Below are 26,928 nucleotides of genomic sequence, written 5' to 3' on the forward strand. Positions count from 1 at the left end.
TATTTTAGCTAGTTGGAAAAAAATCACATTTTCAGTGTTTAACTTTATGTACTAAAATAAATAAATAAAAAATTATGTGTGTGTGTGTGTGTGTATATATATATATATATATATATATATATATTTATAATTATATATATACACATATATGTATATATATATATAATTTTTTTATATATATGTGTATATATATATATATATATATATATATATATATATATATATATAAAATGTTTTTTTTTAAGTAATACAAATTACAAAAATATACAACAAGCTTCTAACACTTTTCTGCAAACGAATACTGTTTTATCAGTGCATATAAATAAAATAAATATAGTGCCACAATTATGGTATGTCTGATCTGATATAAGATGTTTGATATTTGATGTATACCATGGTACTGATCAGATTACCATAGTAATTATATGGCACCATGGTATCATGTCCAAAATCATAATACACGGCACCCGTTTCTCATCATTACAGACTTCTCGGAAATTTCCTACTTTCCCACTTCGTGATTACCAGCTTGTCGCATTCAAGCGCTTAGGTGTAGGAAAGAACAGAAATCACGGATAACACCAGGTTTATTCTTACCAAATAATTGGGAAAATCTTATTAAAGCCCACTTCTAACTCCAAACCCCACCCTCTGTAATGTTTACTCGCTTTGACGCCCCTCGAACGAGCCTATCCACGTCAAGCGCGCTCCCGCTCTGGACTGCAACTCCCACAATGCACCCGGACTCGCCCTTCAACGCTCGCATGCTAGTCTGACAGCGTGAAATGTGCAAGTAAACCAGCTCAAAGTCACAGCAGCAGCATTGAAAGTGGAATAAAATGTGTTTAACCAGCTTTCCTGCAAAACGGACGCCCGCAGACGCGCGTGTTGATTGACGCGAGCTTGTTTTTCTGTGTTAGTGGATAGTGACTGGCTGCTGTTTATGTAAGTGGATGGTGACTGGAGTTTATCACTTCATCATTTGTTTGTTTGTGAGGTTAGTAGTCCAACACTATGGGAATGTTTGAGCAGACTGCCTTCAGATTCCCATAAAGTCGGTGTTTTTCTCTCGAGATCTACAACAGGTGTGTCGGACTCAGGTAAGCCAAAATCTCCATTGAAATGTCACAATAACAGTTGTGCTAACAGGCTAAGAGGCTAAAACACTTTGATGCTGATATTGAGAAATGTGTCATGAGTTCATCTCTGTCTCTAAGTAAATATTTAACAACAGACAATTTTCATTTGACGTCATTTCGCTAAATAAACAATGTAAACAATCATGGCGTGTTTGAGGAAAAAAGGCATTTATGATCGGTTTAGTGTTGACAAGTGCTTTATATTTGATGGATTTACATGGTCAGTTGTTGTAAATGAATCTGGATACGTTTCATAAATAAGTATTTATGGTCTGTTGGTGGTGACAGGTATTTACGTGTTAAGATATAATCCTTGGCTGATTTTGCAAAATAGACAACACACTGGGTCTGTGGAAAATATGAAGAAAAAAGAGGGAAAAAATAAGATTAAACTAAATAAATAATAAAAATAGTGATTAAATTAAATAAAAATGTTGCAAATATTGCAAATAAATAGAATAAATAATTAAAGTGATCAGTGAGTAGAAAAAGAATGTAATAATGCAGTAGAAATGAAATATTTTCCACATTTTTTCATTATGTATTGGGTATTTATACATTAAAGGTGCCGTAGAACGTGTTTTCAAAAGATGTAATATAAGTCTAAGGTGTCCCCTGAATGTGTCTGTGAAGTTTCAGCTCAAAATACCCCATAGATTTTTTTTAATTAATTTTTTAAACTGCCTATTTTGGGGCATCATTAAATATGCGCCGATTCAGGCTGCGGCCCCTTTAAATCCTTGCGCTCCCCGCCCCCGAGCTCACGACTCTAATACATTGCATAAACGAAGTTCACACAGCTAATATAACCCTCAAAATGGATCTTTACAAAATGTTCGTCATGCATGCATCAGATCATGTGAGTATAGTATTTATTTGGATGTTTACATTTGATTCTGAATGAGTTTGAGGCTGTGCTTCGTAGCTAAAGCTAACATTACACACTGTTGGAGAGATTTCTAAAGAATGAAGTTGTGTTTATGAATTATACAGACTGCAAGTGTTTAATAATGAAAATCTCTTGTCTCTGTGAATACAGTAAGAAACGATGGTAACTTTAACCACATTTAACAGTACATTAGCAACATGCTAACGAAACATTTAGAAAGATAATTTACAAATATCACTAAAAATATTATGTTATCATGGATCATGTCAGTTATTATTGCTCTATCTGCCATTTTTCACTATTGTTCTTGCTTGCTTACCTAGTCTGATGATTCAGCTGTGCACAGATCCAGACGTTACTGGCTGCCCATGTGTAATGCCTTGAACATGAGCTGGCATATGCAAATATTGGGGGCGTACATATTAATGATCCCGTAACAGTTGGTGTTATGTTGAGATTCACCTGTTTTTTGGAGGTCTTTTAAACAAGAGGAAACAATGGTGTTTGAGAGTCACTGTATGTCATTTCCATGTACTGAACTCTTGTTATTCAACTATGCCAAGGAAAATACAATTTTCCATTCTATGGCACCTTTAAAATAAATATATACAGTAGCTTCCTTTTAAATTTTAGGTTCATATTTGGTATATGGCCAGATTCATCTTCACATCTGTGCTGTTTAGTTCCATATAAGATGTTGCTTGTGTTTATACTGTCAACTTTTGTTGTTTCGCTCTTTGTGAATCACAAACGGCTTTCAGTGGATCTGTCATCTGATCCTCGGGAACAATAAAAGACTGAGAAAGCGAGACGGACAGGAGGGGGTGTTGGAAAACATCCCACACTTCAACCCAATAAGAAAACAGATCCTGCTTTCAGTTGCTTTGGCGACCTAATCATTAAAAAAAAACCTTTCACACTTGAGATCCTTGAACCCTGTGTCATTTTTTAACCCTGGGTTAATAATCCTAGGGTTATCTCGTTCTGTGTCACCCTGTGAAACTACATATCTTCCAGTTTGCATGACCTTTTGAGACACAAATGCTAAGAAATATTAATTAAAACTACATAAAAACCCATACAAAATCCCCCTAATATTGTCCCTGAACAAAGAATTTGATGTGTTTAATGTTACAGGATTATTTGCTGACATCTATTGAGATTTGTTCTTGAGATTTGTGTGTTAAGATGCATTGAATTTTTAAGTCTTCTCAACAATTTGTATGAAGAAAATGAGTTACAAATGACGCTTGGTTAACAGTTTCATGTATGAAAATCTCAATTGTGAAATGTTGCTTAACCCAGGGTTTGAAAAAATGCTGTTAATCTGTATTGTGAAAGGCCTTATCGTGGGTTAGTGGTTCTGAATAGTCAGGTGTGGATCTCACGCCACAGAAGTCCCAGGATGGCTGTGATCGAATGCGTCACATCTGATATGCCGTGTGGCATTTTAAGGTTGAGGGTCTGCGGGGGTTTGGTGTGCGCTGAATGTGTGTCAGTGTGAAGGACCTTTCACACACTGAGCTTCTGGTTCCAGTTCACGTCCTCAACCTCTCTCCCCTGACGCAGAGAATAGACCTCAGGTTTTCTCCTGACTTCAACTTCCCTGCTAAGCTACCCTATTGTATCTAGAATGCCTTATTCATAGATATATTAAACGGATAGTTCACCCAAAAATGAAAATGATCCCATAATTTACTCACCCTCAAGCCATCCTAGGTGTATATGACTTTCTTATTTGGGCCAAACACAGAGTTATATTAAAAGGGACCTATAATAAGCTATAACGTAATATAAGTATCTGGTGCTCAAAATCCCCCACAGATCATTTATTATAGCTTGTCAAATTTGCTCCTATTTGGGTGTGAGCAAAAACACGGCATTTTTGTGTGTGTCCCTTTAAATGCAAATGAGCTTCTGCTCCCGGCCCCCTTTCCAGAAGAGGGCGGAGCTTTAACAGCTCAACAACAACAAAGCTGGAGAATCTCACGCAGCCAAAATGACGAAAGTGTTCAGCCTTACATTGTTCAAACCGGAGTCGACACTGATGGAGAGACTCAGGAAGAAGTTACAACTTTTAGACGTTTCTGAATGGTTAGTGGATAAATTGATGTAGTTGCTGTGGAGTTGATTCAACTCATCCACTAGCATGTGCCGTCATGTTCATCTTTTGTGTTGAATTGACCCTCGTTTGGTGTAAAATGACGGCATGACAACAACACTCTACTACAACAACTCTTCCTCTTCTCTAAAGCAGCCCAACATGGCCCCGCCCCCTTTGTTGTGTGTTCTCGGGGGCGGGGTTTATGTAAATTTTAGGGTTTGTGATGTCACTAACCCGGGAAGAAACTCGTTGTAGTCCCTACCAGCCGTTTGTTGTAGTCCTATTTAATTGAGTTTTAATTCAACTTAAGTTGGTTGCCAATTAAGGGCACTTATCTCATTTTAAGTTTGTGTTTTTTACCTAATATTTATATTTTATTTTGTTTCAGATGTATGTATTGAGATCTATTATCCAAAGTTAAGCGTTGTTTAATTCTGTTGTATGACTGTATAACACAAGCATTTCTGATCAGGCATTGCAAACCCTTGAAGTCCAGACCGGTGAACATTTTGGTTAGGATCTTGAATTTCGCATAACACCGGGATTGTCAGTGTGAATGTCCACTTGTTCACTTCTTTTATTATTGTGCTGCTAACTAGTGCCACTGAACCATTAGCAGAAATAAATCATGTTTAGATTATATTCAGAAGAATATTTAACACTGTATGCTATATTAAGCAGTGTTGCTCAGGCCCTGTTCGTATCCCAGGCTGTCAGGACCCTGAATAATTCAGCATTTGCGCTATTATTAGAGGTCCATCTGTGTGACCCTTTCAGATGTTATTTGATCCAGGCGCTTCTGGATTCCTGTCGGCACGTCACACATCAGTTCCTGTGACCTGCTTCTGCTAATCAGTTGCATTTTTTTTTTTTTTTTTTTGAATGAGTGATTTTCATCACAACTGTTCATTGAACACAGACAGATTAATTCAGTATTTGCCATTTATGGTGAATCTGTCTTATAATTAGGATGGCACACAATCATCCAGACAGGATGAGAAGCCTCAGCGTGAATCTCACTAAAATATTTCACTTCAAAATCCAAAGAAAAAATGATATATTATATTTTGCATGAACAAAATGAAACTTTTTTGTAGGAATATATGCAAGATTTGCTTTTTTTTTTTTTTTCTTTGAAATTATTGTTCATGGGGTTGTTCCGATCAGTCGATACTGCCTACCGATTTCTTGTCGATCCCGATCATTTAAGCTGTTGACTGTCACTGTTAACCTCTTACAACCTGAAGGCATTTTTAATGATTTCACGTGATTTCAATAATGTTTTCAATAATGAAAACAATAATGCACATATAATGTTTTCCAGTCATAACGCTTAAAATACAAAACAAAAACAAGATGTCATCAAGTATGTGGTCTCATTTGATAGAAAATAATTTGATAGAAAAATATTTTGATCATGTTTAGAGGTTCTAATGTCACAAGACTGCTGAGAAAACCCCAGAAAAAAATGATCATTTATTGATTTATTTTATTATTATTCATGCAGCTTGACATGATGATTATTAAAAAGTACATTTGACAGTTCATAAAATTAATGGTGACCTAGAATCAAAAATTGAATTTACCTCGGCATAGTTGAATAACAAGAGTTCAGTACATGGAAATGACATACATTGAGTTTCAAACTCCATTGTTTCCTCCTCCTTATGTAAATCTCATTTGTTTAAAAGACCTCCGGAAAACAGGCAAATGTCAACATAACAGTTACGTAACAGTCGGGATCATTAATATGTACGCCCCCAATATTTGCATATGCCAGCTCATGTTCAAAGCATTAGACAAGGGCAGCCAGTATTAACGTCTGGATCTGTGCACAGCTGAATCATCAGACTAGGTAAGCAAGCAAGAACAATAGCGAAAAATGGCAGATAGAGCGATAATAACTGACATGATCCATGATAACATGATATTTTTAGTGATATTTGTAAATTGTCTTTCTAAATGTTTCATTAGCATGTTGCTAATGTACTGTTAAATGTGGTTAAAGTTACCATCGTTTCTTACTGTATTCACGGAGACAAGAGAGCCGTCGCTATTTTCATTTTTAAACACTTGCAGTCTGTATAATTCATAAACACAACTTCATTCTTTATAAATCTCTCCAACAGTGTGTAATGTTAGCTTTAGCCAGAGAGCACAGCCTCAAACTCGTTCAGAATCAAATGTAAACATCCAAATAAATACTATACTCACAGGAATCGACGCATGCATGCAGTATGCATGACGAACATCTTGTAAAGATCCATTTGAGGGTTATATTAGCTGTGTGAACTTTGTAAATGCACTGTATTATAGTCGAGAGCTCGGGTGCAGGGAGCGAGAGATTTAAAGGGGCCGCAGCCTCAATCGGTGCATAGTTAATGATGCCCCAAAATAGGCAGTTAAAAAAATTAATAAAAAAAAATCTATGGGGTATTTTGAGCTGAAACTTCACAGACACATTCAGGGGACACCTTAGACTTATATTACATCTTTTAAAAAACGTTCTACGGCACCTTTAAGTTTGGGCTGATTCACAGCATTTGAAACCACAGTAGCCTGTTTATTAACCCTTTGGTGCTCTTTGCGTGTAGGTTAAAAATGAAATTTTTTTATTTCAATGAAATAAATGTACTATATTTTAGTTTGATAATGTTTTTTTATTTAATATTTTGTATTTTTAGGGGATTTTATGGTACTGAATTATATTTACGCTGTAGTTATAATCCATTTATTCTCTTTTTGAGCATAGACCTGAAAAGGAAATTTCCAACTTAGACTGTCATAAATTTTGCTTTATGCTTTAAAGCACAGACTTAATTTTGTTCTTTTTTTTAAAGATGAGACTTGGCAAATTATTGCTGAAGTGAGAAAAGTTTTTTAAAAATTTACATAATTTTACATTTATTGTTATGAAAAATGCACAAAAATACTATTTTCAGTTAGAAAAAAGCATGTTTTACTCTAAAACTGCAAGAAAATCTAAACAAGCAGTGTTCCAAATTTGAGCTTGATATCTCAAAAAATGAGGTTTCAGTAATATTTTGTTTGCCTGCAGTACAAAACACTTCCACTAGATGAAATTCGTCTCCCATTCATTTCCAATGCGCTCATTTTTGACCTCGAAGAGCAAAAGTGTGACTATTTTTTTCAGGACACATAACCTTTTTTAATCATTTCCATGATTTTTTTGTGTGTGTTCATATAGTAAGTGCCAAAACATTGACCAAATTTCGTACCATTCTGATGAAGTAAAAATTCTATAAAAACATTAAATTTTTTGGTCGAAAATGTCTGAAGAGCACCAAGAACCTCTCCAAACAAATGATCTGAGTGTTTTACTGAACATATGATCTACTTGCATGTGTAAACACCACAAAGCATGAAAATATTTATAATTACACAGAATAAGTAATAAGATGTTTCAGCTGTGCGCTCCTATTCTGTAATGCACTGTAAATCAAGACCTGTCAATCTCCAGCTGTAGGCTCGTTAGGAAAAATATGGATATGTTATATTGCTACATTTATAATATTAATCTCATGTCTTTCCAGGAGTGGTGTGAGTGTTTGCGAGCCAACTGCCTGCTGCCGTCTATGAATGGATCAGGTCGGCATGGGTAATGCGGTTCAGGAGCGCAAGGGGGCGCTGACACAGGGCGAAGTGCTGCCACGCCCCGCCTCCAGCCAATCAGAGGTAAGAAAGCTCGCCTATGAACCCGCCCACAGCAGAGAACATCCAGTAAGATTGCGCTATTTGGTTCCAACTGATTTAAATTTTAAGTTTGAAGAAACATTTACTCGTCCTCATGTCATTCTGAAGCCGTGTGACTTTATTTGTGAGCATTCTGATGAACATCTTTTGTGTTTGATGAAAAAACACAAATCCTGCTGGTTTGGAGCGACAGGAGGGCCCGTTAATGATGACAGAGCTGTAGAAATAATTGCACCATAGCAATGCACATTCATTGTGTTGTTAAAGAATGCAGATGTCAAAACCGGTTTGTGAGGTGTTTCGGGCTGGCCTTCATTTGTGCAACAGGAAGGACCGAAAATCAGTGTATTGAAAGCGTCACAGTGTTTACAGTCTACAGGAAGTCAAACTACCAGTGAATTACTCATAGTTCCTGTAAAACCTGACAAATGAAATGATAGACTGACTTGGAAAAGTTTATTGAAACTCTAGACAAAATATAAAAACAAACCCTAAAATGAAAGTTTGCATGTGTTTTTTGTTAAGTATCTTATTTGATACATCAGGCTTTTAGATAAACATGGTAAGAATATAAAGAAAAAACTGCTTAATTTTATTCTGCATCCCAAACTGAGCAAAAAATATGCAATTTGATGCAGATATTTATATGGACAATAAGTTAATGAAATTCTGTTGCTTGTAATGTAAATAAATGAGATCTTTAAAACAGTAGATACTCACATAAAATGCATATAAATATAAATATCTGCCAATAATATGTCTTCGTAAAATATTTAAAAGTTTTTAGATTTATGATCAAAGCTCTGTAGTTTTTAAACATATGCAATACAATGATGATTGACAGATGAACAAGTTCCTCAAAAGCCACATGATCATATTTGATTCTCATTTGAACATGATTTTTCTAATAAATAATGTCTGGATAATCAAGTAAACTAAAGCTGATTTAGTCCAGTAAGTTTTCATCTTTAAATATTGCTAACAGCATAAAAGCTTTTACGTTTACTCTATTAAATCAGTAAAGATTTCACTACATGTTGATTATTTAGAGGCCTTGGAAATGTAAATATCAAATATTATATGATAGTTAAACATTTTAACATCTAATACCCGTTCACTTCAAAGACGGATTGGCCATTTTATCAGTGGAAAATGTGTGACCTCATGATCTATTTACAAGTTCACTAAGAGCTTCAGTCATGGCTTCAGTGATCTTGGGATCAGATGTCTGCTGGAAGAAAGTTTCTCATCTCTATCTCCAGTATTTTCCAGTGTTTTCTTCAGCCGTTATCTCTTCTCTCTCTGGTTCTGTAGAGTCACTGTGTAATTTAATGTTTAATGTAGTCATTTTCCTGTCTTCTGATTGGTCAATCCAGCTGTCCTTAATATTTGTATTATGTAATAATGACTGTTTTATAATAACAAGTCACTATAATGTCATGTTCATCCATGACTGTGATCGCACTATGACCTCTTGTCATTTTATTTTTATTTAATCTATGATTTTCCAGAAATGTGGGATGATTTCATGCTCAAAATAATGTCATACTCTTTTATATTTAGAATAAGAGTCAGTTTCTATTTCAGTTAGCTGTTATTATAGTTATTATCATGACCATCATTCATTATTTTGCATGATGCTTTTGTTTTTATTTCCATGTGGGCTGCTGACCGTCTTGTTTACAGTAAATCCCATCAGTCATTTCAGTGTTTTACGAGGGGTCACAGGTTAAAATGCCTGTATTATGCATACAGAAATGCACAATTAAATTGCGATTATGACTTATCAAATATTACCTTGTTACAGTAAAATATTACAATAGTTATAATATTACAGTATTGTTTTAGGTAATATTAATAATTATTATTGCTATTATTATTAATTTATAGCCAATTTTGATATATAATCACAAAACTTGTGCAGCAAACGCAGCAAATTTGTAATTTTATATGCAATTTTTATCGCAGTATGATTTCATGAAATCATGCAGCCGTAGTATGAGATGAAATTAGTCTGAAAATTATGAAAAAAATGAATGCACAATTATCCGTGAGCTTTATAAATGTTTACAAATGTATCTTATAAAGCTCATTGATATTTATGCATGCATTTATTAATATTTTTGAGACTAATTTCATCCCATGCTCAGGTCTGTAGCCTATGGAAAACATTTTTTAATTGCGTCTGTTATGTTATGGACGTTTTGCATCCTTCATATTTTGATGAACAGGCTGTATCTGAGCGGTTACTCCAGTTTCTTAGTAAGCTGTTCAAACAAAAGACAAGTATTTTCATTCAGCCCTTCAGCATGCTGGGACTTGATTAATAAACCTGGTATTCGGACAATCATTCAGGTCATGGGTTTGTGGGTGGAAACAGATTAAGAGTGTGAATATAAACCTGTTCTGCTTTATAAAGATTAGAGGGAAGGCTTGAGTCATTCCCAGAAGCCTCAGTATGTGGTCATGCCTGGACATGTTTACACCAGCACTAGATTAGAGCACAGCCTTACTGATTAACACTGGGTTTGTTTAACTATTAGAAGACGTGGATTGATGTTTTTATTTGGTTATATGTTAAGATCTTCATGAATCATAACTAATCTGTGTGTGTGTGTGTGTGTGTGTGCAGGGTTTTAAACAGGGTCGGACGGTCTTGAACTCTCTGCTCTCAGGGGCGTTTGCAGGAGCCGTTGCTAAAACTGCCGTCGCTCCGCTGGATCGAACCAAGATTATCTTCCAAGGCAAGAAGAACTCTTAACTTCCTTGAGTGACTGACTAAAGTATTTAAACACTCAGTCACGGCTTAAGATGTCTCGATGTCATTGCATCAGGTGCACATTTTCAAAGGAAGTGTCATTCTTATGCTGTGTCCAAACAGTACAGAGTAGGATGTCCAAATATATAGTATTCAAAAAACAGTAGATGAAAAGTACCTGGATGACCTGATACTGTATGTCACATGACAGTGACAACATGCCGGATGTAGTTTGTCTGAATTTCATTCATACTCCATAGAGCATACTTTTTAAAAGTCTCAAAGCAAGTTTCAAACCAAACGTAGTACATACTATACAGCATGTGATTTCGTACTTTACACCCGTGGACACCGTCCACTTAATAGGGCTGCAAACTTGTCACCTTTCACCAAAAGCCACTGTTTTGAATCCAAAATAGGTAATTTGTGTAGGTTCGATGAGTTTGGGTAACTTATAACATGCATTTTGCGCCAACTATTTTCCCAGATTTGTTTATAAATCTGTTGTCGGCAAAAGTTAAGGTTTAAGGTCTCCAGACAAAAATTCCACCAAAATAAAACATTTGAAAACAAAGAAATGAAGACCGCCGTTAATATTAGTGTTGTCATTTGTTGTATTACTGTAAAAAAATTATTTTTATTACATAATATATTTTACAGTGCAATAGTTTTATTACTATAGTAATATATTTCTTTAATTTTTATTACTTAATATATAAAATAATATTTAAATAACAACAACAATAATCATAAAATAATAATAACAATTATTATTATTGTTATTGCATAGTCATATTGAATGGCTTCCATAAAAACAACAAAATTAAGAGTTTTTTTAACTCATAGGGCCCTATTTTAACGATCTAAGCGCACTTTCTGAAGCGCAGGTGTGACTTTTGCTAGTTTAACAATGCAAAAAATGGTCCAAAAGGGTTGTCTCTAGTACCTAGTCTCTTAATGAGTCATGGGTGTGTTTGGACGTAACGTGCAATAAACCAATCAGAGTCTCGTAGACACCCTCAACCTGACGAGTCAGTTTAAATGCATGTGTGTATTGCCACGATTGGTCAAATAATTAGCCAATTTCATTCATCATTACTGCAAATCTTATACATGCAATGACTATCCATTATGACATTTTGGCATTTTATTTTATAATCCTTTTATTTTTAATATTTGGCATGTTTGTGTGCTGCTGCGTGTCCCTGTGTGTGTAATAAGCAGAGTGTGCGTGCATTGTGCACCCGCCTATAGGCGAATATTACTAACACGCCCTTTAAATAACAAAAAAAAAAAAATGCATCACTGACTTTAGAGCAGGTTTTTGTTGGTCAATGGCACAGTCGGTTTCAGTTGCCTCAAAATAGCAACACGCCAACAATGCATCTGAACACACCTCGATTTCAGACCAGCACGCCCATGGGCGAACAGATGGGCGCGAGTACATTTGCTATTTAAACAATGTGGCGCTGGACATGAAAATGATAACTGCGTCAGGCTGAAACTAGCATTAAAACACTTGCGTCGCACCTGCCGTCACATTGCGCCGGGTGTATGATAGGCTCCTTCAAGGGTATTTTTTATCTATATAATAAAATTGACTGTAAATCCACATTTTAAAGCTGATATCGAAAACAGCTGCTGATTGAAAGACACTGACTCTTTACAAATGATGAAGAAAGTGACATTAGATCTTGATCTGATGCAACGACATTCAGACATTTCAAAGAGTGACGACTTTTGGTGCAACTGTACGAATGATTCATTTAGTTGCACAATAAATGTGCATTTGTAAATACTTTTTTTTGTTTATTTATTGCTGAAATGTTACTTTTGTTCTTTTTTTTAGCCGAAATAACATGTGAAACTCTTTATCTTGTTTCAGTGTCGTCTAATAGATTCTCCGCTAAGGTGAGTATTTTACTGTGTCTTTTCAATGTGAACATGTCAGCGGTTTTGCATATAAATAGATCTGTCAGTTTGCAGATGACTTCGTATATTTTGTGATGAATGCCATGTTTGTATTCCTGTAGCTCAAACAGTAGATCAAGCCGCTTGCAACACCAAGGTCATGGGTTCGATTCCCCAGGAATGCATGAACTGAGATGGTCACTTTGGATAAAAGCATCTGCCAAATACATAAATATATAAATGTTGTAATTTCCAGGAGGCGTACAGGTTAATTTACCGCACGTATCTTAAGGATGGGTTCTTCAGTCTGTGGAGGGGAAACTCGGCCACTATGGTGCGCGTCATTCCGTATGCTGCCATCCAGTTCTGCGCCCATGAACAATACAAGAGGATTCTGGGACAGTATTACGGCTTCCAGGGCAAGTGAGTCACTGGTGCTTCACCACTGCACATTTACATTTATTCATCCAAAGAAATGAGAAATTAAACAACAGGATTACAGTTTAAGCTACAGATTAAGTTACAGGATTGCTCAGAAATATACGAGCTGGTACAGAGAGACACTGTGAGAGCACAGAAAGAGAATGAAGAGGGTTTGTTGTTGTTGTTTTTATGTGAAGCATCTGATATGTTTTCCCCAGACTATTCAACAGCAAATAATGCAGCAAGATGCTTAGTTTTTTTCTTCAGGATTTTATTAAATATGATTTTCCCACCCATGTGGCCTTTGGTTACATCAGCTGGAAAATGTGGTGTGATGATGTATGAACTATTCGATGATATTGTGCTCTGGAGGCAGTCATATGCAAATATATTTGCCCATCATGTGACATCACAGATCCCACAATATCCAAACAACCCATTTTTGGAGGTGATTAAATAAATGCTTTGTTTATAATCATGAAAACTGTGAAACTTGCAAGATGTTTTAATGTGCCAAAGACCTCTTATATGTCAAAAGATCAAGAAAATTTAGATTTCTCATGTCATGCCACCTTTAAAAGATTAAATATAACTTCACACAGACATCCGTAATGCAAACCATCATAGTGTTGCATGCTTTGATAGTTTATTTTAGGCTTTTCTTCGCCTGCTAGACTTCCGTTGTAAATGCACTGATGTAAACATGTTTCCTGCTTGTTTATACTGAGAGATGAGGGGAATTTTTGTCTGTGATAACTTACAGCAGATAACACAGAATATCGCTTTAATGACTGAAACCTTATATTAGGATTTTAAATTGCTCTTTTATAGCATTTTAACATGTTACTCGCCATGAAAATAGCCAAGGAAGCTGGCATGGCCTTAAAAACACCAACCAACCAACCTGTAATAACTGAATCATCTGCAGATTTCAGACATGCATCGCTACACAGATATGACCCATTTATTTTTGGATTATAATATGTTTTGCAGTCCAGCCAGTTTACTGTGTTAATGGTGAAAGTTTCCTGTTTTCCAGAGCTTTGCCGCCTGTGCCGCGACTGCTGGCTGGTTCAATGGCGGGAACCACGGCTGCCACGCTCACATACCCACTGGACATGGTCCGCGCACGCATGGCCGTCACACCCAAAGAAATGTAAGAAATGAAGATTTTTAGGAAAATAATCCATCTCTGTCCATTAAAATGCCATAAAATCAATGACTTCTGAAGCGAAACGATAGATGTGTGTACTAGTATTTTTAACTTTTTGTAACTAGAAAGCAATGCTTCCAATCTACTGAGCAATCACGTGATCCGTGATGTAAGTGCATGGTAAAGTTTGTGGGAAAAGCAACGGATGACCACTGTCATGACAAATTGGGTCCTCCCTTGGAATTGGGTCTCCACAAACTGTCAGTTAATGATAATCTGAAGAATATACGAATGATATTAATTTGAAATACCCATATAGCTTACTATATAATGCATAATAAAACCAATTTAATGTAATTTCTTACACTCGATCAACTGTTAATTAATAAATAAATAATAATTATAATAGCCTATTAAGTGAATAATTGAACATCATTCATTTGTTTTATTTATAACTGAAATATTTGGAGATTTGACACTTAATTTAATACATAATTACATTAAAGATGATTGTGAATACATGTAGGGTAAGTGCTAATGCATGTATAATGTATGCTATGCTAGTACATAAGCTAACTAATACATACATAAATGGTCATTATGACATAGTTGAAACAGCATTATAACATGATTTTGTAGGAATTGTAAATAGGCGCTAAAGAGAGTACCTATTAAAAGCAATTTGAACCAGTGGGGTCCTAATGGAAACCTGATTTCGGGGGGGACCCAATTTGTCAGTACACCGCCACTTCTTGTGCGAACGTCACAATGCACTTATGTCACGGGTCACGTGATTGCTTGTAGGACAGTAGACTGGAAGCATTGCTTTATAGAAAGACTGTCAACGTTAATGCATTAACGCATGCAAATAATTAAAAATGCAGACTCGTGTTCAGTTTTCAGTAAATGATTAATTCCAGTGTCTGTTTAGCTTTAAAACATGAGCTCTGTCATATTCTGCGATTGTTTCTAAAGAGTGTGAGCCCTTACGCATCGCACTGTATGAAATACAGTCTGAACAGAATATCAAAACATCCCACTGCTGTATGGTCAGATGATACGCAAACTACTTACTCGGCTGGATAAAGCAAACCAATGTCTCGCTAGTAAAGTTTTGATTTCCACACATGTTCTCCAAGTGTCCTTTTTTGGAAAGGCACCTAAATTTACCTGGAAAAAAGCTTGCAGAAAATACAGTTTTGTGAGAATCACACTTCTATCTGATGGTTTACTTTGCCTAATACAGCAAATGATGACAAAATGAACGTGTTAAACACAATAAAAGGTATCGTAATTTCATGATAAGTTTGCTATTAATCGCGATTAAAAAATGCAATCTATTGACAGTACTACTTTATAGTTAAAAATTATTTTTCTTACACAATCCTGTCATTTTGCTTCAGAAGATATTGATTCATCCAGTGGGGTTGCATGGATTCTGGTAAAAAAAAATAAAAAAAAATGGAGTTATGAGGTTTCTTCTCGACAGCGACGATATCCAGGTTTTCCAAGACTGTGGTAATCCTGGTTCTTTAAAGACAACACACAGTTGTTGAGGGGTGAATTGAAATAAGAAACATCTGGATTTTTAGATGTTTTAGCTTGTTTTGTCATCTTGGAAGTTTGTTAAGGGAACAACTGATTAAGTGTGATGTCATTATGTGATGATATCACTGGTTCTCAGGTACAGCAACATCCTGCACGTGTTCGTCCGTATCTCTCGTGAGGAGGGGCTGAAGACGATCTACAGGGGCTTCACTCCCACAATCCTGGGCGTCGTGCCGTACGCAGGACTCAGTTTCTTCACCTACGAGACGCTGAAGAAGGTTCATGCAGGTAGAAGCCCACTGCATACGTGTGTGTGTGTGTGTGAGATTCAGGGTTATTATAACTTTAAAAGTTTCACTCATTTCCATTTCGTTTTTATTTTTATAAATAAATTGTTTGTGTCATTTTTAGTTTGAAATAATTGACTGATTTTAGTTCAGTTTTCATGGTATCTCTTTACAACAAGTTCCCATTTGTTAATGTTAGTTAATGCATTAGCTAATAATGAGTAATTAATTTGTTACAGTATTTAATAATCTTTGTTAATGTTAGTTAATAAAAATACAGCTATTTATTGTTAGTTCATGGTCCATTTAATATTAACTGATCAATAACTGATTTTAATAACGCATTAAGAGATGTGGTAACACTTTATAATTAGTATAATGTAATAAATTATTTACAAATCATTTAATTAATATTTTATAAACAGTAGTTAACACATTAATAGACTATATACAAATAGTGAATTCTTCATTCATTGTCACTGTAATTAACAAAGTGTTTTTTTGTTTAATTGATTCATATGTAAAGAGTTAAATAATGCTTTGTTAACAACATATTAACTGTAAATAGTTAGTGTATTTTTAAACATTTCAAGGAACACTGAATATGAATGCAATTAATGTCTAATAAAGTTTGGTTTAAAGCACTTAATGTCATTTTCCCATTTTCCGTGATCTAATCTAAAGCTTGTTAACAAACAACATATTAACAGTAAATAGCAAAGCATGATTTAACTCTTTATATATAAGCTAATTAAACAATAATAATTAGTTAATTACAGTAACAATGAATGAAGAATTCACTATTTGTATATAGTCAAATATATTAATGTATTAGCTATTAACTATAAACTAACAGTTTGCAAATTACTTTATTGAAATTAACTAAGATTAATAAATGCTTCAGAAATGTTTTATTGTTAGATCATGAGCAAACAAAATGTGAAGTTTTACAAAAAAAAAAGAATAATCAATTTTCTTTTTTAATTGAAGTAAATGTTTTATTTAATATATTCATTTTTTTTAACCTGTTAACTGTCACCCGCACTTTATTTATAGACATGAAAATGCACTATCCAAACTTTTTCCTTTTTCCAAATGGTTGTAATTCAAGAATACTTTGGAATATAGACATAAGGCTGGTCTTGTTTTAAAATGAAATTTGGCAGATTATTGTAGAAGTGAAATAATTTATGTAAGTGAAACAGAAAAAAAGTTTATGACAATGTAAAATGTAAAAATATATTTTATATAAAAAACAAGTTTTACTCTAAAACTGCAAGGAAATCAAAACCAAAAATCTGAACAAGTTGTGTTCCACATTTCAGGTTGATATCTCAAAAAAATTAGCTTTCAGTAAGATTTTGTTTGGGCGCAGTACCACACTTTTTCACTAGATGACAACCATTACTGACCATATAAGGGCGCCTCCATTTCCATATATGGTTTGAGTGATCTGAACCATATATTTCCATTATTTTCATACAATTTATGAAGTAGACATCCTATATAGAAGTAGTATGGGAAGTTTGGCAGAATTTGATATGAATTCAGCCTCTAATAAACATAAAAACAACATGTATGTGGGTTATAGATCGCCGCCACAATCATAAATGTTTTTTTTTTTTCTATTAAAAACATTTTCAGACCTTTTTGTCTCAAAAAATTGAATGGATGATATCTTTTGAACTCTTGGCATGAAAACAAACATGTTTCAACCAATCTTTAATGATTTTTCATGTTCATCGCCATTTCAAAATAAAGGTCTGAACATGCCTTATGAGTATGAAAATATGCAAATTGATAAATTACTGCTCCTCTGTCACAGAATCAGTCACCAAATATGAAAATTAGAGATTCTAAGCTTTCAAATGATACATAGTTCGTCAAGATTAGTGTAGAATATTACTGTTTTAATTATGTAATGGCTGTGGGCACACCAGTGGGCCAGTGATAGTTAACTGATTAAAAATCTAATTAAAATTTTATTTAAAATATTTTGTCTGACAATGCTTAGAAAGTCAGGATTAGGCCTCGGTTTAATTAAGCTTTTATAAACGTACCTTAGAAAAAAACATTTCTGATGTGCATCAACAATGACACTGACATGTCTTAAGATGTTGCTTTCAGTTAAAACAGCTCAATCATGCATGTTAGTCTGGGACTAGGTATATTTTATTTAACTGTGCATGTTTTATTAGCTCTTTTCTGTGTCATAGTGTCTCATAAGCTTCAGTAACGGGTGTCTCCTCTCGTTTCAGAGCACACGGGCCGCTCTCAGCCGTACTCGTACGAGCGTCTGGCGTTTGGCGCGTGCGCAGGGCTGATCGGTCAGTCCGCCTCGTACCCGCTGGACGTGGTGCGCAGACGCATGCAGACGGCGGGCGTCACCGGACACACCTACGGCACCATCCTCGGCACCATGCGCGAGATCGTGGCGGAAGAGGGCGTGATCCGCGGCCTCTACAAGGGCCTGAGCATGAACTGGGTCAAAGGTCCCATCGCTGTGGGCATCAGCTTCATGACCTTCGACCTCTCGCAGATCCTGCTGCGCAAGTTTCAGCAGTTAGGCTACAATGTGCGGTAGCAGCGTAGAGACAGGAAGTAAGAAAAGCAGAACAAATGTTTCTTTTTTAACCTGAGCATATGCTGCCAATGAAGAGGACGGGGAATGAGAGGCGTGTCCTGAGTTTTGATTTCTGATGCAAGCGTTTTGTGTGTGTAGAGTGAGTGAGTGAGTGTGTATTTGGTACAGAGACGCCCTGAATGTACGTCCCGCCATCACAGACTGAACGTCCTGTAAGTGCAATACTGACTGAATGTGTCTCTGGACACGCAGCGTCCCGCTTTGAGCTTTGATGGAATACAGACACATTTCGAGTTCACAGCGTGTGTTACTCTGGAAATCACTTTCATATCAGGGTGAGTCTCATGAAAATGAGCAAGAACATGTCCAGCTCATATTTCACTCCAAAATAAAAAGATTTGTGTAATATTCTAAATGAGATTTTTCAGAAATGGCATGCAGCCTGATTTTGGCCCTTTGAGATTTTTTTGCATTATTTTTTAAACGACAATTAAACACATTTTCCCCAAATTATCTATTATTTAAAAGTATAAAAGTATGCTTTATGGTAATATTTGTTGTTTAGAATTTAATTTATGCTGAATTTAATTTAAAAAATCACATAAGACCTAAACACATTTTCCTCCAAATGATATATTATTTAAAAGTATAATTGTAAGTATACTTTATGATAATATTTGTTGTTTTGAATTCAATTCCATTGCTGATTTTAATTAAAAAAAAAAAAAAAAACACATGACTTAAATACATTTTTTTTCCCCTGAATTATATATTTATATAATTGTAAGTATACTTTCTTGTAATATTTGTTGTTTTGAATTTAGTTTGTTGATTTTAATTAAAAAACATGACTTAAATACGATTAAAAAAAAAAAAAAAAAAAAATATATATATATATATATATATATATATATATATATATATATATATATATATATATATATTATATTTTTTTTTTTTTTTTTTTTTTTATTATAGTTGTAAGTATACTTTATGGTAATATTTATTGTTTCAAATGTAATTTAATTGCTGATTTTAATGAATAAAAACCCATATGACTTAAACACATTTTTTCTTAAATTATACATTATTTAAAAGTATAATTGTAAGTATACTTTATGGTACTATTTGTTGTTTTTAATTTAATTGAAAATTAGCTGATTTAAAATGTTTTAAAAATGAACTACCCCCCATATATATATATATATATATATATATATATATATATATATATATATATATATATATATATATATATATATATATATATATATATATATATATATATATGTGTATATATATATATAAATGTATATGTATGTATATATATATATATATATATATATATATATATATATATATATATATATATATATATATATATATATATATATATATGTGTAGGTATAAAGGTAGTCATATTTTACATTAGTAGTCTTAATGCATTGCATTGATGCATTATATCTTTTCATAAATAATTGTAACCAATTTTAAAATGAATTATAATCTAGTATGCAAATTGGTTGAAATTATGTTTTAATGCATTATACTTGTTACTATGGTGTAACAATGAAATATACAAGTATTTGAACTGAGGTTACAATTATTCATGAGATCATGCAATGCATTATAAGGTACATTACAAGGCATATTTAATGCATTAACATACTTTCATAATGCATAAAGACTGCATAAAGTGTTCCATTTTTATTTATTTTGGGGTGAAATATGAGCTGGTCATTTCATGTGATTCACACTTTTTCATCCATATCGCTGATCCAGGACAGGATAGTAAAATGATGTGTGTGTGTGTTCTGTGTCTTGCACATTGTGTGTGTGTGTGTGTGTGTGTGTTTTGTGTCTTGCACATGTGTGACTGTGCAGTTGTTGTGTGTGTGGCTCCCAAGTGCCTTGGAGAGAGAAACGAAACATGAACTTCAGCATCATCTTCCCTTACACAGGGACACTACAGTGTTACTAACTGGTGTAATTAACCAATGTTCAGCTGATGATGAACAAATAACAGACATTCACACCACTGGTGTGTTTAATCATTTACCGAAATGAGAGATTTTAAACTTCAGTATTACTGCTCTTTTAAACCTTCTTTTTGGATAAATATTTGAATTATACAGTGACTCCAAAAAGTATTTGTTCACTTCAGTCAATGTGATTCATTAGATCTGAATCTGATCAATTGTTTTATCATTTTGTGCATCTTCCTTTACAATAAATGACATCTTTTTTGATATTTTCTCATCTCATGTAATGACATTCAGACATTTTAAAGGTGTATTAAGTGTTCAGATACTTCTTGGGGCTGTTGTATTTACTCACAGTTATCATCTCAATCTATTTTGAACTAAAATCCCTACATGATTCCTGCTAACCGACAATCACACGATGCTCAAGCACGATGATTATTATCTAATATATGGCATTAAATGGCTTTTAAACATCCCAGAGGCCTAATAAAACACTGAGATTCATTTGGAGCAACTCAATTTGAACTGAATTCAGAATCACTGGTGAGATTCATCTTGAAGTTCATCATATTGTGATTCGTGTCACGGTGAATCGTTTATCGAACGAATCTCTTGCTTTCGCACTAAAATGACTCGGTTGAATTCAAGACTGTTGTTTGTAAATCGAAAAGATTTGTGCCAAATAAACTAATGATATTAGAATCAAGCTTTTTTTTTTTCTCCATTTATTCATATTTGCTGAACACACACTTGTAAATGTGATTATTTGGGTTTTAGACAGTAATTGAATCAGTGTGTTTCATCGAGTCCTCTAGATGGCAGCATAAAGCAGCAGCTGAACTGAAGCTCTTTGTTTGCAGCAGCTTTTGTCTCTTGATTTGTTTTGAGAAAAGTTCAAATTTGTCTGAAATGTGAAAATACTGTTTAAAAAATTTCATTTTCCATAACATATAAGTTATACTTTTCAGGCTGCCTAAAACCAGGAAAGAATTCATGAATATGCAAAGAGTTGCACAAAGATATCAAACCATTGTTTTGCACATCATACACTTTAATTAATGAACTGTATTTAACTACAACATATAAAAGATCCTGAGAACAGTTATTATATATACATTATGTAGTGACTCTTGTCTTTTTGTCAGTGTGATTTAATTGTGTTGACTTGATGGCCAACAGATATTAAAATAATATTTATTTTAGTTTAAATGCACATAAATTATTGTAAATTGAGGAAGTGTTGACCGGGAAGTTTGAAACCAACACACAAAGAAGAAAAGTGTGTGTTATTGTGCTTTTGATTCAAAACCTGATGAGATACAGACCTTGTGACAACATGCCCCGATCTGCTCTATATGACATTATATAGTGCTTGAACTGAACTTCTCCGTATATTTAAGCAGATATATTCTAAAGTTCGAAAGAAATTAATACTTTTATTCAGTAAGGATGCATTAAATTGATTGGAAGTGACAGTAAAGACACTTATAATGTTATAAAAAATTTTATTTTAAATAAATGTTGTTCTTTAGAACTTTCTATTCATCAAATAATCATGAAAAATAAAATGTATCAGTTTCCACAAAACTGTTTTCAACTGATAATAATAATAAATGTTTCTTGAGCAGCAAATCATCATATCAGAATGATTTCTGAAGGATCATGTGACACTGAAGACTGGAGTAATGATGCTGAAAATTCAACTTTGATCACAGGAATAAATTACTTTTTATCATATGTTCACATAGAAAACTGTTATTTTAAATTGTAAAAATGTTTCACTATTTTTACTGTATTTTTGATCAAGTAAATGTGCTCAGGTGATCATAAGAGACAGAAACATTAAAAAATCTTAGACCAGAACCATTTGAACAGTAGTGTTTATAATAAAAGTGATAAAACATAATCATCAAACACTATAAGAAGATATAAAAGATTTAATTTAATTTAAATTCTATTTAAAAGCTTATTTTGAATTTCAATAGGTTGAGCCCCATTTAGCTACATAATTATTATGATTTTTATTCATTTAAACAGTTTAATCAGATTTCAATCTGATGTACAAAACATGAATTTACAGATTTGAACACAAAATCAAACAAACTGTGTTTTCAGTATGAGAGTAAACGAATGTCATTTTGGAACGCAGAATGCATTATAATCGAAGACTGTTATTCTCTTATTCACCACTAGATGGCGCTACAGACCACCTGATCCTGAATGATCCGGATCTGATTCTAGACTAGAGTATTGATGCCCTGAACTTGACCTGAACCCTCTGTCTTAATACAAGTGCTGTTATATTTAATTTTTAACTTATAATATTTCATATAAATCTTTTTAGAACCTCAACAATATATTTGAAAACCCATAATAATAATAATGATCATATAAAAGATAGGCCTATTGTTGTTGTTATTATTATACTAATATGCATACAATTATTATTATTTTACTAAATATGCATTTGCTGAATATTTCATAATATATCATATATATATATATATATATACCATTGTATCACATCAATTTCCCATTGCTGAATGACACTGATCTTGAGACACAGATGAACAAAAGCACACAGTCAGACACTGATGCTGATGCTGATGCTGGCTGGGGGCGGGGTCACCGGTCGTTGCCATAGGTACCTGGAGCTGTGCCAGAGTATTTGCATGTATTCAAATTGCTCATGAATAATTTACTACACAGCAGCCACCGCTGCAGACACTGATGTGCTGTTTTCATCACTACATGTGCTGCATTTACACTCCTTCTGAAAGTCACTGCAAAGACAAGAGGATGAGTGACACATCAGACCTGTGATGATGATGATGCTTTCATAACTGCCATAATATACCATTGGGATAGATAGATAGATAGATAGATAGATAGATAGATAGATAGATAGATAGATAGATAGATAGATAGATAGATAGATAGATAGATAGATAGATACGTGGTGTTTATTGGCTCACTGAATTTCACAGGAAGTGGTGTCACAGTTCTGGAAACAGCTGACTGGAGGATGTCAGAAAGGGGCGTGTCCACACAGAAAGGTAAATTATATTTATTATTCCATTTAAAGGGCCAGAGGCTCTTATCTCGCACAGATGTTTATTTGGAAATCAGTGCATCACACAATTAGCCTATAATACATTTAAAAACTGAATATTATTCAAATATTAATGCATATTATTCATAGTTTTTATTCTAATATCTATTTTAATATTCAGACATACTTGCTTGACATGTGAATACAAAATACTAGAATAGAATTTTTACGTGTGATATATTTTCTTTGATTTGATTCGTAGACAATCATATGTTCATCAAAGCATGTTTTAAAGATTTTGTTGGTTTCTTGGCATTTCTACGGAAGCCTCAGAGGCCATGCGTTATGATTGGATTCTGTTTTGTTTGGTCGAAGTTGATTCTTGGAGTTTTCTCAAAAGATGTTTTTTTCTTGTTCTGGAGGCAGCAAGAGTCATTTGAGTGTCCGACACGTGAGGAGGAGCAAACTTTATCATCACACGATGGAATGATGATTGATTGACAGATGCTGATCAAAGGTTTGCTGCTGATTAATGGTGTGGTGATTCAAAGTTTCTATTTCGTAAAGTGTAAGAATATTAACTAAACACAAGAAAATAATTTGAATTGATTTATCATGAAAAAAAAAAAAAAAAGTATCCCCTTAGGCTTCCGTAGTTCCCAATATAGAATTTTATAAAATTCATTTTTTTTATAAAATTTTTATATATTTTTTAAACATATATATACATAAAAAATCACAAATTAATTTTATGTAAATGCCGTAATTTATATATAGCCTATATATATATATATATATATATATATATATATATATATATAAATTACAGCATTTACATACAATTAATTTGTGATTTATATATATATATATATATATATATATATATTCAAGCATCAAAACAATAAGTGTAATACATAAGTGTTTTTTCTGATCAAAAATTGGATATCATACATTTTTACCATGATTTACAGAAGACACCCACTAAAATGTCATTCAGTGTAACAATCTTATCAGGGATATTTACAACAAAAATCTATTTATGCCATATTAAAAACTAATTACTTTTACCCCAAATGCTAATTACTAAACTTTGCCACTATCCTAGATTTTGCCCATTTGCCAGCAAGAATTATTTACTCATTTAAAATACAATAAAATTAGTATGCTCACTTATTCTTTTATATATTTTAATACTTATGGGTCAGAATAAGTATGTTGTTTTAATTTTTACATAAATATAAGTGTTACACTGAATGACAATGGAACATTATTTCACACACATTTTGACTTTTGATTCTCCCAAAACATATTTGAAACCTTAAAAGTAGAAGTTGCATTTAATGTGCTTTCTATAAAATCACTATTGTATATTCTATTGATGTGGACATCTAAATGTCTTTGACCTATTATAGGCAATATTATCAATACAATTAATGTAAATAAATGTCTAAAGTAAATGTAAATAAGAAAATAAAATGCTGTACCACAACATATGAATTTTGTATTTCATACATAAGATGGCAGGTAAATTATTGCCTTTTATAAAAGTGATTTTTATTAGCCTATAATCTTAAAAATAAGTTGGTCAGCTGTTTCTCTCTTATTTTCAGCACTTATTTTAGAATTACTGATCCTGAATCAAAACTCAACACTTTTTGTGTGTGAAGCTGTATATATATATATTACTCTGTGGTCATAAAGTTGGGTCATTTCTGTTATTTCTACTCAATTTCTGCATTGAATCAATCAGTCTTCTTGGTTGTTAATGAATGAACAGTTATCATAAAGGACTGTCAGGTGTAGAGGTGAATTCACCAAACTGTCATCTTTTATTCAGTGTTAATTCATGATTTTTGCCTGATAAAGTGTTTTACTGTCTGTGCCTGATAAGATCAAACCAACTGACATGATGAGACATTTATTCAACATCTGCATATGCTGAAAAACCAGATTAAACCCACAGACCAGTTCAGTTCATCTTAGACCATTAACAGCGTTTGCTCCTTCTCTGAAATGTATTCAGACTCTGAACTTACACAGAATGTCATTGCATCACATGCAGAATATTAAAGCAAGAGTCATTTATTGTAAAGAAAGATGCACAAACAAATCCATAAAATACCCAAAACAGTCATGAAGATTTTCCCCGTTATACACAATGACATAAACCATAATGTTAAACACTCACACCAGACGAAGTCAGATAAGTAAAGGCTTTATTGAATATCATCACACATTCAGTATTGTTCAAGGTTTAAATGATAAACTACAGCTTTATTGGTATTTAATTGCTCATTTCAGTATTATTTTCTGTGGGTCATTACATTACAGGTCCAAATGTTATTAAAATATTCATGTACAGATTTTATAATTCATACAGAGTGCTTGAGGAGAATGTGTGTGTGAAACAGAGAATCAGTCACATTCAGCGGCTGAAATGCAACGCTAAGCATATCTATCTATCAGCATGTGCATTTTTAGATTCACTTACCTGTTTTATGAGCTCACCTGTGTGCTGTGAACCTCCATGTGCTTCTGCAGGTGATGATGATGAACAACAGCAAATATCCAGAATGTGTTTGTTTTCTACACTGGAAGCCAGTAAAAATATGAACTAGATCATAAAAACCAGAGTAGGACAAATTTCCCCCAAAAATAGTTTCTGATGGTCTGTGTTTGTTTCCATCAGCGCTAAAGTCCATAGGTGACGTTACATCACAGATTCATCCTCCAGCTGGATGTGACCGAGTCCGTCTTCCAGCATCACAGGAAGTGACGTCAGCGAACCTTCAGAGCGACGGAGGATCTCATCAGCAGGTCAGATCCATCCCAATTTGTCTTTCACGTCTAATCTGTGGAAAAGAGCATAAAAACAACATCAGTCCATCATTCTGTGTCTATATTAGTATTTATGTTATTAACACAGATAAAATGACAGCATTAAATATTATACACGCCCTTACTAAAAACACAGCTCTAAAAAGATGTCATTATTCAGATCAGTTCAGTTCAATGTTGATTCAGTTCAATTAAATAAGTGTAAATTTCAATATTAAAAATATTTTGACTAGACTATGACTTAATAAAACCAACATTTTTAACAGATACCCGAGGCAATAACTTCATGTTTTGTAGTTTGTAGTTTTTACAGTGGTGATCTCACATGTAAGTGAAGTACTGTGAGGTGTGTGTGTGGTTTTATTGTCCCATGGGTCATGTTATTTGGGTCTCTGGGGGCCCCAACACAGAATTGGCCCCGGATCCAGAGGTCACATTAGGAGACCAGACAGAGTGTGTGTGTGTGAGTGGCCAGACAGACTGTGCAGTGACCTGAGCCTATAGACAGACAGAGGTCGTTGATCTCTGTGTGTGTGGGTGTGT

General features: G+C 33.8%; 1 protein-coding gene and 1 long non-coding RNA gene across 2 annotated transcripts; both read left to right on the forward strand.

Moving 5' to 3' along the window:
• Nucleotides 1–670: 670 nt before the first annotated feature.
• Nucleotides 671–18,598, forward strand: slc25a42 (solute carrier family 25 member 42). Its single transcript, XM_048162516.1, has 8 exons — nucleotides 671–1,100; nucleotides 7,687–7,828; nucleotides 10,479–10,590; nucleotides 12,490–12,515; nucleotides 12,772–12,938; nucleotides 13,978–14,094; nucleotides 15,776–15,927; nucleotides 18,185–18,598. The coding sequence occupies exons 2-8, from the start codon at nucleotides 7,733–7,735 to the stop codon at nucleotides 18,508–18,510; spliced, it is 996 nt and encodes a 331-aa protein (XP_048018473.1). The 5' UTR covers nucleotides 671–1,100; nucleotides 7,687–7,732; the 3' UTR covers nucleotides 18,511–18,598.
• Nucleotides 18,599–22,187: 3,589 nt separating this feature from the next.
• LOC125250127 lies at nucleotides 22,188–26,364 on the forward strand. Its single transcript, XR_007180724.1, has 3 exons — nucleotides 22,188–23,551; nucleotides 23,974–24,082; nucleotides 26,237–26,364. It is a non-coding gene; the product is annotated as an uncharacterized LOC125250127 (long non-coding RNA).
• The last annotated feature ends 564 nt before the right edge of the window (nucleotides 26,365–26,928 follow it).

This window comes from Megalobrama amblycephala, linkage group LG17 (assembly GCF_018812025.1).
Source record: "Megalobrama amblycephala isolate DHTTF-2021 linkage group LG17, ASM1881202v1, whole genome shotgun sequence".
Taxonomy (NCBI): Eukaryota; Metazoa; Chordata; class Actinopteri; order Cypriniformes; family Xenocyprididae; genus Megalobrama; species Megalobrama amblycephala.

Bases quoted from the DNA above. Each gene is read 5' to 3' on its own strand.
- slc25a42 (XM_048162516.1), top strand. From the start codon at position 7,733: ATGGATCAGGTCGGCATGGGTAATGCGGTTCAGGAGCGCAAGGGGGCG. The intron at 12,939-13,977 runs GTGAGTCACTGG...CCTGTTTTCCAG, and splicing joins TATTACGGCTTCCAGGGCAA to AGCTTTGCCGCCTGTGCCGC. The intron at 15,928-18,184 runs GTAGAAGCCCAC...CTCTCGTTTCAG, and splicing joins GCTGAAGAAGGTTCATGCAG to AGCACACGGGCCGCTCTCAG.